Below are 12793 nucleotides of genomic sequence, written 5' to 3' on the forward strand. Positions count from 1 at the left end.
CGAGTGGGGCAGCTGCACCTAAGGAAGGAAGGGGCTGTGTCCTGGGCTGGTGTATAGAGGGAGATCTGACCTGGTCCGAGCTGCCCCTGCCCACTCTGTTTTCCATCAGCTTTCAGACTGAGGTCATTCGTAGGGACTCAGAGCGTTTTCTGTGACCATTTTGCTACTTGGGGTTGCTTTCCTGATGGAGTTAAACCACAGAAATCAGAGGTTCCTGCAAGTTTATCACAGATATGCTCATATCCTGTGACACGTGTAGTGTTTTATTTTTTAATTTGAAAAATTTTAAATAATTTATACGTGTATTTATTTTTTGGCTCTGCTGGGTCTTTGTAGCTGTGCAAGGGCTTTCTCTAGTTGTAGCGAGCAGGGACTACTCTCTAGTTGTGGTACCTGGGCTTCTCGCTGCCGTGGCTTCTCTTACTGCTTCTCTAGGGCACTCGGGCTCAAATGTTGTGGTGCGCCAGCTTAGCTGCCCCGTGGCATGTGGAATCTTCTCGGACCAGGGATCGAACCTGTGTCCCCTGCATTGGCAGGCGGATTCTTAGCCACTGGACCAGTGGGGAAGTCCCTGTAGTGTTTTCTGGATAAAAACTATTGCTTTGCCATGTATAAAATTAACCTAGAGAAGAACATTTGTTTTGATCCTAATAGATTTGGAGAAGGGAGGAAAGCAGGGCCTGGTGCAGGCAGAGAGGACAAGAGTGATGTAGGAGAGAGAAATCTTGAGGCTGGATGAATACGGTGGGTTGTATGCCCAGGGGGTTGGCAGTATTGATTAGCGCCAAAATGAAATGTCCCTATGGGGAAAAGAATCACTTTTATGGAGATTGGATGACAGCAGAGTCCCAGTTAATTCTGTCGAGTGCCAGTGTTGTTTCAGAGTTAGTATGGTAGATCTCTTAGCACTCATAGGTTCATTTGATCTTGGGTCAGCCTGAGGGTTCTTGACAAGCAGTTAAACTGTCTGAGTGACACAGAGCCTGGCAGGGAGACCGTCTAATGCACTTTGGATGTCAGGAAAGATGTTAATTTCAGGGTCATTTGTACTTTGGTTTTAAAAATCAATCTAGGTCTTAATACTTTTTCTTTCAGAGTTCCTAGTACTTGGGACTCCTTACAAAAGTGGAGTGGTGCTTATAGAAGCGAGAAAAGACCTGGCACTGGAGAATAAGCTGTGGAGGGTCTGTGTTAACTTTTAACATCTGTCCAGACTTGGGTGCGGGTGGACAGTAGCCAGGTGGTAGAATAATGTAGGTGTGAAAGAAATGTCTTGAATCCGTTACGTTTAATCTCTGTAGGTGAAACTCTAGTTAGCTGTCAAGTGATGAGTTTGTTCTACCACGCACCGCAAGGAAGGGATTAGCTAGGAATCCAATGCTATTTGCCCCCAAGTTTAGGGGAGGGGATGTTGATTTAAGGGCTCCTAGCTTTGGAATTCTCTGCCTTTCCAAGACTTAGGTCTGTTGAGTTCTCAGGGCCCAGTACAAAGTATTTCCTTTTTCTGCTGTTATGCCCTTTGGGCTTCCCAGGTGGCTCAGTGATAAAGAATCCGCCTGCCAAGCAGGAGAGATGGGTTCAGTCCCTGGGTCGGGAAGATCCCGTGGAGGAGGGCATGGCAACCCACTCCAGTATTCTTGCCTGGAGAATCCCATGGACGGAGGAGCCTGGTGGGCTACAGTCCATGGGGTCGCAAAGAGTTGACTATGACTTACTGACAACAGCAACATTATTTCCTTCATGTGTGTGATTGTGGTTAGTACATTCAGACAGTTTCCTAATATCAGTGCTTTTGCCAGCCTCTCAAAAGGGATAATGTGCTAATGTTTTAGAAACTATACAGCAGTTGATGGGCATTGTTGTGACCAACTTGCTTCTCCTTCCCACCTGCTACCTCCCCCCACATTGCCAAGTCCTAACTAGATGGTGCCCTCCTTTCTGTTTGTTTTTGCTTCAGAAATCATCAGTTAGAGAAATGAGCAATTACAGCAATTTGAAAAAATTTTTTTAAATTTATTTATTTATAACTGTGCTGGGTCTTTATTGCTGCACAGCATGTGGAATCTTCCTTGATCCAGGGATCAGACCCATGTCTCCTGCATTGGCAGGTAAATTCTTTACCACTGAGTCACCAGGGAAGCCCAGCAATTTGAAATTTTTATTACTTACTTGGAACATTTCTTTCCACATGAGGGCAAGCATTTGAACCTGAAGACTGGGGTTGGGATTGTCCCGGAAGTTCGATCGGGCTTCACTGGTGGCTCAGATGGTAAAGTATCCATCTGCCAATGCAGGAAACCCAGGGTTCAATCCCTGGGTTTCGAAGATCCCCTGGAGAAGGGAATGGCAGCCTATCCCAGTATTCTGGCCTGGAGAATTCCATGGACGGAGGAGCCTGGCATGCTGCTATCCATAAAGTCACAAATTAACACAACATTATAAGTCAGCTGAACTTCAATTAACAAAAAAGGTTGTGTTTTATGAACATGTCTCACCTGAGATCTTTATATCACTTGACAGCTCTGACTTAAAGGGCTATTTGCTGATAAATGTTTGGAAGAAGTATTAACAGTAGAAGTTACCCTAAGGGGCTAAACTTATAAATTATTTGTCCTTGAGAGTATACCCCTGTCCCTTATTCACAGTTCTTCAGCTCTTTTGTAAACAAGGAACATATATTTGTGCTGGTCAGTGATACATTTGTACATCTACAGTAAACCTTCAGCTTCTCAGAATGTAAATAAAGAGCTTTTCATTACTAATCATAATTCTTGGTTCTCAAATATCTTTCATTGCTGGAAGAAGATGCACTTTGCTTTTATTCCCAACTGAAGAAGTAATTGTGAATCCAAAGTTACTGGTATTCATAATTATTTTAGTGACGTAGATATAGAAGAAAATGTTCTGTTTCTCAAGAGAAAAAAAGTAGAGATTAAATGAAAGAGAATAAGGAATATAGCTTTTTTTTTTTTTTTAATGAGTTACTATTAGCCATGCTATGGAGATGTCAGAAATTATAATACTGGGTACTGAAAATTTTCCATTTTTGAGTGAAAGCAAACAAATGGTCATTCTGAACAGTGTGTGAAAAATTTGCTTATTTCAGAATTATAGTTACCGCAACACATAAACCAATATTTGGAAAATGGTAAAATTCCCAAATGCAGAAGCACCTCCTTTCATGGTAGAATTACAGTCTTTTGGAATCGTCAGTTTAATTCTTGGATTTCTGGCTTTAGTAGACCATATTCTAGGCTCTCTTGCAGGACAATATTTAATTTAACATTGTATTTTTTATGCTAGGGACTTGCATAATATTGAAGGGATTTTCTGGTGAAGCTATGAAGTGGAGCCTATATATATTTTTATATTAACTTTTTGGCGGTGCTGGGTCTTCATTGCTGCACGTGGGCTTTCTCTAGTTATAATGCTTAGGCTTCTCATTGCGATGACGTCTCTTGTCTCAGCGCACAGGCTCCGGGCACACGGGCTTCCGGAGTTGCGGCATGTGGGCCAGTAGTTGCCCCAAGGCATGTGGACGTCTCTCGGACCAGTTATTGAACGTGTGTCCCCTGATTTGGCAGATGGATTCTTAACCACTGGACCTCCAGGGAAATCCAGAGCATATTTTAAGTAATTATAAAAAATACTCCTAAAGTGCTGGACAGTTGTCTTCTCCAAAGTATTCCCCTTGGATCTATATATATTTCCCAAATGATGGCTTGAACTATTCTGGGAGTACCCCTTTAGGATAATATATACTTGGTCTTAGACCAAAGGTCAAATAAAATGGACAAGAAGAATAAGTTTATCAAGTGCCTGTTGTACAGTAGGTGTTACATAAATGAGTTTGTTTATGTTCTGCATAAGAAAAATCATTCTCATTCTCTAACATGCTTTGACCCTAATCTTATAAATATTATTCTCTGGGCTTGATGCCAGGCAATTTGGAGGTGCTTCCAAAAGTTGCCTCCATTCATCCATTCAGTACTTAATTCTTAAACACATGCTGTGTGGCTGGTGCTTGGGGAAACAGTAGCCAACAAGATAAAGTCCTTGTCTTCCATGTCTATGCAGGTGGCATAGAATACAAACTAGGTGATGTGATAGGGACAGTCTTGAGGAGGCATTTGGGGTGGTGGTGGTGGTGATACTTCTGGGAGGCTCAGGAAAGTCTCTCAGAGAAGGTGGCATTTCATCTGGAACCTGAGTGGTGAGAGGGAGGCAGATAGTACTTGCCACCTTAAAAGGGGCTTGATGGGCTGCAGGCTCTGAAGGCATTTGAAAACCAAGGAAATCAACCCTGAATGTTCACTGAAGGGATGATGCTGGAGCTCCAGTATACTTTGACCATGTGATTGCAAAGAGCTGACTCATTGGAAAAGACCCTGATGCTGGGTGAGATTGATGGCAGAAGGAGAAGGGGCCAGCAGAGGATGAGATTGCTAGATAGCATCATTGACTCAATGGACATGAGTTTGAGCAAACTCTGGAAGAGAACAGAGGACAGAGGAGCCAGGTGTGCTGCAGTCCATGGAGCTGCAAAGAGTCAAACATGACTGAGCGACTGAGCAGCAACAATTCTTATTGGAAGTGACTCAGTTCAGTTTAGTCGCTCAGTCGTGTCTGACTTTTTGCAACCACCTGGACTGCAGCACACCAGGCTTCCCTGTCCATCACCAACTCCCAGAGCTTGCTCAAAACTCATGTTCATCGAGTCAGTGATGCCATCCAACCACCTCATCCTCTGTCATCCCCTTCTCCTCCTGCCTTCAATCTTTCCCAGCATCAGGGTCTTTTTCAATGAGTCAGCTCTTCGCATCAGGTGGCCAAAGTATTGGAGTTTCAGCTTCATCATCAGTCCTTTCAATGAACACTCAGGACTGATTTCCTTTAGGATTGATTGGTTGGATCTCGAAGGGACTCTCAAGAGTCTTCTCCAACACCACAGTCCAAAAGCATCAATTCTTCAGCGTTCAGCTTTCTTTATAGTCCAACTCGAACATCCACACATGACTACTGAAAAAACCATAGCTTTGACTAGATGGTCCTTTGTCAGCAAAGTAATGTCTCTGCTTTTTAATATGCTATCTAGGGTCTAGTGAAAGTGACTACTTTGAAATAATTATTTGCATGTGGAAGACATGGCTTCTAGGGTGTCCTTAGGGTCTATTTAAGTCTTATTTTTAATCATACTGCTAATTTACTTGAGTAAGTGACCCCAGAGTTTGCCCATTCAGCCACCCTGCAGAGGCCTCCGAGACCTATAGCCTACCTCTTCACCTCCTTCTTTATGCACCCCGAACACACACACACACACACACACACACACACACACTTCCACTCTGGCCACACTGGCCTTTCTCCTGCGCCCTAATCACCCTCCCCCATTTCTTGCACTGTGTTCCCTTCTCCTCTCAGTCCCCTCCTTGGATGTCATCCCTTCATCTGTCCAGTCTTCCCTAACTAACCTGATGTAGAACAACAGCCTATAGCCATCTTTTTCTCTTATGCTTTTCTCCCCTCTGCAGGCTTGTTACACATTGAGAAAGAATGTAGTTTGGTTACTTACCTGCCTTCCCTGGGCTCTGAGTGCACAAGACAGGGATTTCTGTCTGCTTAGAGTTGTATCCCTAAAGTCCAGAGCAGGGCCAGGCACATAGTAAATACTCAGAATAAATAAAGAAGGAGAAAACATTGCACATAACTTGATTAAATACCTATAAGCAATGTTTAATAGAATATCATTTTCAGTAATCATTTTTCTAGATTTTGTTTCCAGTTGTCTAGAATGTCATCTTGCACTAGTATCTTATTTATCATACTTAATGACTTAATCTTATTTATTAACTTCAGTGGGCTTCCCTGGTGGCTCAGACGGTAAAGAATCTGCTTGCAGTGCAGACCTGGGTTTGATCCGGGGGTTGGGAATGGCTATCCACTCCAGTATTCTTGCCTGGAGAATCCTACGGATGGAAGAACATATCTGGCTATGGTCCATAGGGTTGCAAAGAACTGGACATGATGGAGCTTTTAACATACATAGACTTCAGCTTTTCACTCATTTATACCCTTGTGATTTTTCTCATGTCCTTGTTTGACTTCAGAAAATCTTCACTTCATCTATGGAGTTTAAATAATCTTTCACACCTCTAGGTTTTTTTTTTTTTTTGCCTTATTAACCTTAAGGTCACATACTGTAGTGAATCATGTATCCAGTCACTTTTCCCTCTGCCCTATTAGCCCACCATCTCCCATAGACGGTCTCTCCTAAACTTGAATTCTGCCAATTACCATCACCATTTGGAGAGTCTCCAGTTTTATGTTGTGTCACAGTGTCTTAGGGGCTCTGCTTTTTCATTTTTAAAAATTTATGATACGTAGAGCCCTCTAAGTAACTTGTCACCTCCCATCACCTCCTGCACAAAGCATTTGCAGTCCTTATTTCTGCCCTTCCAAAAAAGAAATCAAATCCTGATGTAATTTAAACATCTGGGAAATATGAGAATTGTGCAGGTTTACACGTTCTCACATGCTCATTAGTGGTTTTTGAAAAGTACATATCACCTCATTTGCCATTATGGGCACACCTAATGCCAGGGTGGTGACTTATTAATCGCAAGCAACTACTTTGAGCTTGCCTTCACTTGCTCTTTTCCAAATCAAAGGTATGGCCCGATCATAGGAAATGTTAAGCTAAGAAATCAGTGTATTGAAAGAGTTTTGGGTTCTGAATTGAGATGTTACAGCATATTGGCAGTTGAAGCTTTGGGTAAGCCTAGTACTAAGGGATAGTAAAAGAATAAAGGCTTGTCTGGTGTGTCTTCACACAGTATCATCAGGCTCTGAGCTGCTGAAGCATGCCTGCTGGAACCTGTATGCAGCTCTTTCAGCTTTGCAGAACAGCTGTCTGAAGAATGCATTTGTTTCAAAGGGGTTTGAGGATTGTTTGTAACCCTTCAGTAAGAAGTTTACTTAACTGATCATGTAAAATGTGGTTAAACCTACATGGTAGTTCAAAGAGTCGCTTTACCTGAGCATTTGCTTTCTTTTGAACAGTGCCAGGCCTGGCCATATGGCTCCCTATGCTTTGAAATATTTTTTTTTTTCCCCTTAGAGTTTGGAAATGAAATTCGTTACTTGATCAGTTTAAATAGTATGTAAACTAGTCCATCCTAAAGGAAATCAGTCCTGAATATTCATTGAAAGGACTGATGCTGAAGCTGAAACTCCCGTACTTTGGCCACCTGATGCAAAGAACTGACTCATTTGAAAAGACCCTGATGCTGGAAAAGATTGAAGGCAAGAGGAGAATAGGGTATTCATTTATTCCAGCAGTATAGTTCTTACTTTCTTTTAAACCAGAGTCTTTCTCTCAGTGGCTTCTGGCACTTAGTTTTCATGCTCTCGGTTAGGTTTTTTAACCACTGTCCCATGTTGGCCAGAGCTAGGAGATGGTATCCAATGAAATGGCTTTTGCATGCCAGCTCCAGCATATAACCAACTTCATGATTTTAGGCAAGTTAGGTGGCTATTCTGAGCTGTTTCTTCATCCCTTAGGATGTGAGGGGGTGATCAGAGCCAGCCCATGGGGTTGTGCATAAAATCAGTGCAAGTTCAGATCACAGAAAGGGCACAGCTATGTGGTACTGTTACTTAATCAGCAAAAGGGATGCTGTTTATTCAACCAGTTTCTTAGGCTGCCTGCCAAGTTCTAGATAAAATATGAAGGCGAAAATGACTTGATCCTACCTCAGAAAAACTTACAGTTCAGTCTGGCCCTTGGGTCTTATGTTTCTTAACTTAGGTTTTATTAGTATGAAGGAGACTAGATCTAGGAGGTTTGCGTCTCGTTTAGTCGGTGCAGAGGTGCTCACCCAAATGTGCTGTAATTTGTCATCTTGACATTAAAAGACCAGTCTATTGCATATATCAATAGAGGGTAGTATATGAAGAATAGCATGCTGCTGCTGCTGCTGCTAAGTCGCTTCAGTCGTGTCCGACTCTGTGCAACCCCATCGATGGCAGCCCTCCAGGCTCCCCCGTCCCTGGGATTCTCCAGGAAAGAACACTTTAGTGGGTTGCCATTTCCTCCAGTACATGAAAGTGAAAAGTGAAAGTGAAGTCGCTCAGTCATGTTTGACTCTTAGCGACCCCATGGACTGCAGCCCATCAGGCTCCTCCATCCATGGGATTTTCCAGGCAAGAGTACTGGAGTGGGGTGCCGTTAATCTATCTTATATGAAGATCCTAAAACATAATTGGTATGGTAATTTAGTGATATGCATGGCCTCAAATTCAGATAGTTGCGGCACAAGTATTAAGCATAACACCTCTACCTGTCTTCAAGTTACATTTTTTCCGAACTATATAGATTCTGTTTTTAAAAAATTATAATGGCATTGATGTTTAATTTTCTTTATTAACAAAACTTAGTCATGTTTTTTAAGTAACCTTTTTTCTTTTTAGAGATACAGTACATGCTTGTTATCCGAAACTTGAGAAAATATTTCTTTCCCCACTACTGATTTATATTGAGCTAACCATTGCTAATGATAGAATAAACCTTGGTTTCTGGAAGATTCTGTGGCTACTGTTGCCTGAGTTGCAAGACATACACTATGTCTGCTGACTCTTGTGTCAAATAAATGATGCCCGTGTTTTTCGATCAAGTGAAATGTTGGATTGGCCATTAAGTTGATTCATGCTTTCCTGTAAGATGGCATGGACAACCCAAAGGAACTTCTTGGCCAACCTAATACCACGTGTAAATCCTTAGTACATCCTACATAAGTGTTTGGTTTTGTTTGACCTTATTGGTTTCTTCTCTCTCTCTTTTGTTTTTCTGAGTTAATGCTTCCTCGGAGATATCTTTAGCAGTCTCTTTCACAGGTCACTATTGGTCAGTCCTTTCGGTCTTGAATAACCTGCAGGCCTGTTTTGTTATCATCTGCCTACCTAATACTCTGAAGGGGAGAAGGGTCTAGGAGCATTTTTACAGTCTTTTCATTCCCTCAGAGCAAGTAGAGTAAAAGTCAGAACAAGTACCTTCTGAGTTACTGAACATACAGTATCTTATATACTTTCTGACTTGAGAGTATATATGCACAGAAGCTCGGCATTCAGTAGCTAAGCAAACAAAGTTTTTAGCTAGTCCTCTGCTTGCAACAGGAAGTGTGGTTGGATTACATGATCATTGATGTTTCAGGAAATTAAGGCAAATCAGCTTTATACAAAACAAACCCAATGAGTGGGAAACAAAGAGGTCCATTTACTGTGGTTTTGTTGTTGCTGGTTTATATTGAATATACTTTGCCAGGGTTTTTTTTCCCCCTAGTTATATTATATCTAACATTTCTTCCAAAGATATATCTTTTTTTAATTTATTTTTTTTATTGAAGGATAATTGCTTTACACAAAGATGTATCTTTTATCTTCTGCTTGTGTATATCCCAGCCAGGCTGTTCTTAAAGCAGTAAACCTGTTGAGTGACTTTTTCTTGTACATCATTATGATTGCTGCTGCCAAGTTCTGCATCTGAAGGCTGTGTCTTCTAGCCTTGCTAAAATAGGATTTTAGCTTCTACTTGGTAAATATTGGGCTTCCCAGGTGGCAGGAGATGCAGAAGACTCGGGTTCGATCCCTGGGTTGGAAAGATCCCCTGGAGGAGGAAATGGCAACCCACTTCAATATTCTTGCCTGGAGAAACCCATGGACAGAGGAACCTAGTGGGCTACAGTCTGAAGGATTGCAACGAGTCGGACACGACTGAAAACACATAGATGAATGTTGAGCAAGGTCTACATTTACAAGTGGCTAACAGTTTTCATTTTTTGAAAACTTATCACAAGATGTTTTTCAGTGCATTTGTTGGTGAAAATAAGTCCTTGGCAGAATTATGACATTGCACATAGGGGGTCATTTTGAAAGAGCCAAGTTTTATCCTTTACTTTCATTAGAAAATAAAGTGATTTTTTTTTTTACCATAGATTCCCCCCAAAATAATGCCTGCTTACTTCAGTGGCAGGTTAGTGACTGAACAATGAGTTTGCAATAAAAATTGTTGGTAAGAATATTGAAGAGGTATTTTTAGAAGTACTGAAGGATTGTAGCTTCTATATAATTTGCTTTTTGGAACATCACTAATACTCCCTATTTTTTTCCCCCAGTTTCACTTACAACATTTCCTCAAATAGTCATGCTTGTAAATTTGGGGGAAGTGGGAGGGAACAATTACTGATTTATTCCTTTGATGTTGGATATCTCCATGGAAGAAGGTAAAGAAGAGGATGGGTAGGGAAGGGGCTAAGATCGGAGTAAACAAGTACAGATTGGAAAATGTTTGCTTTTAATATTTAGGTTCATCATAAACCTGAATGCCTAGAGATAAGTCTTAGTATAACTTTGAGGACATGAACTGAGTTTCTTTCATATTTCTACCTGAATGATAGCAGTAAGGTTAATCGTTTTTTTAGACAACAGTACTGTTTGAATTACTACTGATTGGTGTTCAAGCAGACAGAAGAAGAGGTTTGTGTGTGTGAAAAAGTTCAATGTTAATAATGTCTTTTGGACAAAGATGTAACGTAGCTGTTTGGTGACAGTTGCTTCAATAAGCTTCATACATCTTATTCTGTATTTATTAAATTAATATAGTACTTTTAATAATATTATTTTAATAATTTATTTAATAATAAGTATTATTAAAATAATGTAATACATAAGTATTAAATTAATAATAGTGCTTTTTAAGTGTCTGGCACTGTTTTTGTTGTTGTTTGTTTTCTTTGTGTGGACCTGGGAACTTAAGTCTCAGGGCTGGCAACAAACCCCTTGTAGAACTTGTAGTTCTGCTTTTAATGCTCTGAATGTGTGAAACATTCAGCTTTGAAATGATAAAGAGCTTGGACTGAACAAGTTTCTGTGTTTAAATTGTAAAACTTAACATTTCCAGGAAAATGAAGCATTTGGTGAATAAAGAAAAGTTATACCTGTCCCACCCTCTCTTGTTTCATTAAGCATTTTTTCCTGGTTATATGTGAAAAAAGGTTTTTAGACATTACTTTAAATTCTGCAATGTCTCTGCCCCTGCCTGTTCCAGCATGCTCAAAGATGACCTTCAGCTCAGTGACAGTGAGGAGGACAGTGACAGCGATCAAGTAAGTTCTGTACACCCCATAATACCAAGACTCCTTGAATCCTCAGTATTTCCGAGCCACTTACCCTGTTTTTTTTTTGTTCTTTTCCTGTCCTCCTTCCCCTTACTATGAATGTCTAGACCTCAGACAAGCCGCCTTTCGCACCTGCACCTCCAAGGTACCGTGTTCTGATTTCTCCGCATCTGTACAGAATGTTTGCTTTTTTCTGCCAAATGGGGAAATTAGTCTTATTCAGTACTTTCATAGCGTCTTCATGGGAGGAGATGGAAGATCACAGGTAAAAGAAAGGACCTGTTTAATATTGCGGAAGCTAAAGTCAGCCCTGGACAGGTTGTTTATAAAAGAGAAAGAGTCCCTGTGTCCACCTGAATCTTTAGTTGGCTTTGTGTGTTTAAAATTGGAGCCTTTGAAATAAGCTTCAATCACTTTCATCAGTATTATGTAACCAGCATTTGAGAAGTTATATTGAAGAGCCCAGTGTTTTTATGAAAGAGACAGGTTTACTATGTCTTCAAAACTGAAGCTGAATTATTTCTAGAAGTTGTTTTCCAAAGTCCCTGTCTTCACAGTTGTGTCAATATTCCAATTGCTTTAGGTGCTTTTTAAAAATGAACTGCAATATATTCTAGTATGACAGAAAATGGTACTCTTTTCACTTTGTAAACAGCTAACCATATTTTAGAAAATGTAATGCTTTCATTGCTGAAAATGGAAATTGTCTGAACTACCTTTATTCACCATATCCTCTGATACTGAATTTAATGATTTAATATGCCAGTACCTGACCTCCATGGACAGAGAGTTCAGTTACCCTGTAGCTGTTTTAGTCCCTTGAGAGATGGTCATCCGTTTTGAGACAAGCTCACTGCTGAAAACCTCTCATCCAGCTGAGTTTCCTGTAAATGTGGGGGAAGGTCACTCAATTATGTGAGATCTTAAGGATTCATAAACTCTGCTTATTTATAGCTCATTTTGTTCAGTCATTTTTTGTGACTTCTGACAACTTAGAAAATATGGCAAAGTAACCTAACTTTGTAATGGGAGTGGAGGAGGGGGAAAAAAGAGAAAAAAAAAAAAAAATCCCTGCAAAGTGGAGGATACATTAGAGGCAGGAATAATATTGAAAGTGTATCTCTTTCTGACTCTCACTGGCTTAAGCTTTTTAGCTACTACAAATTTGAAATGAGAAAATTCTGTTTTTATGTAGTTGTTTGTTTAAAAATCGCCTCATCTAGTGATTTTATTACTGTCTAATAATTTTTCATTATTCTAATTTAGTTATTTAATACATTGGTTATTTTGAAAATGTTTTGGGTAGATTTGGAGGCTTTCACAATTGTAGTTATTAACTGCTTTGGCTAATTCCATCCGGGGCAAAGCTTGAAGATATGCGTTGCCATTCTTTGTGTGTCCAGCAGTATGGTCACTGTGTTTTCTCAGAGGCCTAGAGTTTTTGCCCTGTTCTGAAAACTTAACAGTTGTTATTCTCTGTGATATTCAGCTGATATTTGGGGATGGTCTCTCATAAAGAAAGTCCATTTTATCATCTTCCCAAGAAGTGTGAGTGGATTATCACTTTCCAAAGGAACCCCATTTGTATTCAGCAGCCTCTGGCTACCCCGCAGTTGGTTCTC

The 12793-nt window shown here is 40.5% G+C and overlaps 1 protein-coding gene across 1 annotated transcript in view; it reads left to right on the plus strand.

The window, feature by feature from the left end:
- The window catches only part of AFF1 (ALF transcription elongation factor 1), a 175996-nt gene that overhangs the window by 133037 nt on the left and 30166 nt on the right, over positions 1 to 12793 (plus strand). Inside the window, exons 11-12 of the mRNA XM_068974980.1 lie at positions 11102 to 11159; positions 11279 to 11316. Of these exons, the coding sequence (XP_068831081.1) occupies positions 11102 to 11159; positions 11279 to 11316 (96 nt within the window). The remainder of the gene's footprint in view (positions 1 to 11101; positions 11160 to 11278; positions 11317 to 12793) is intronic.

This window comes from Capricornis sumatraensis, chromosome 7 (genome assembly GCF_032405125.1).
Source record: "Capricornis sumatraensis isolate serow.1 chromosome 7, serow.2, whole genome shotgun sequence".
In the NCBI taxonomy this organism is placed as follows: Eukaryota; Metazoa; Chordata; class Mammalia; order Artiodactyla; family Bovidae; genus Capricornis; species Capricornis sumatraensis.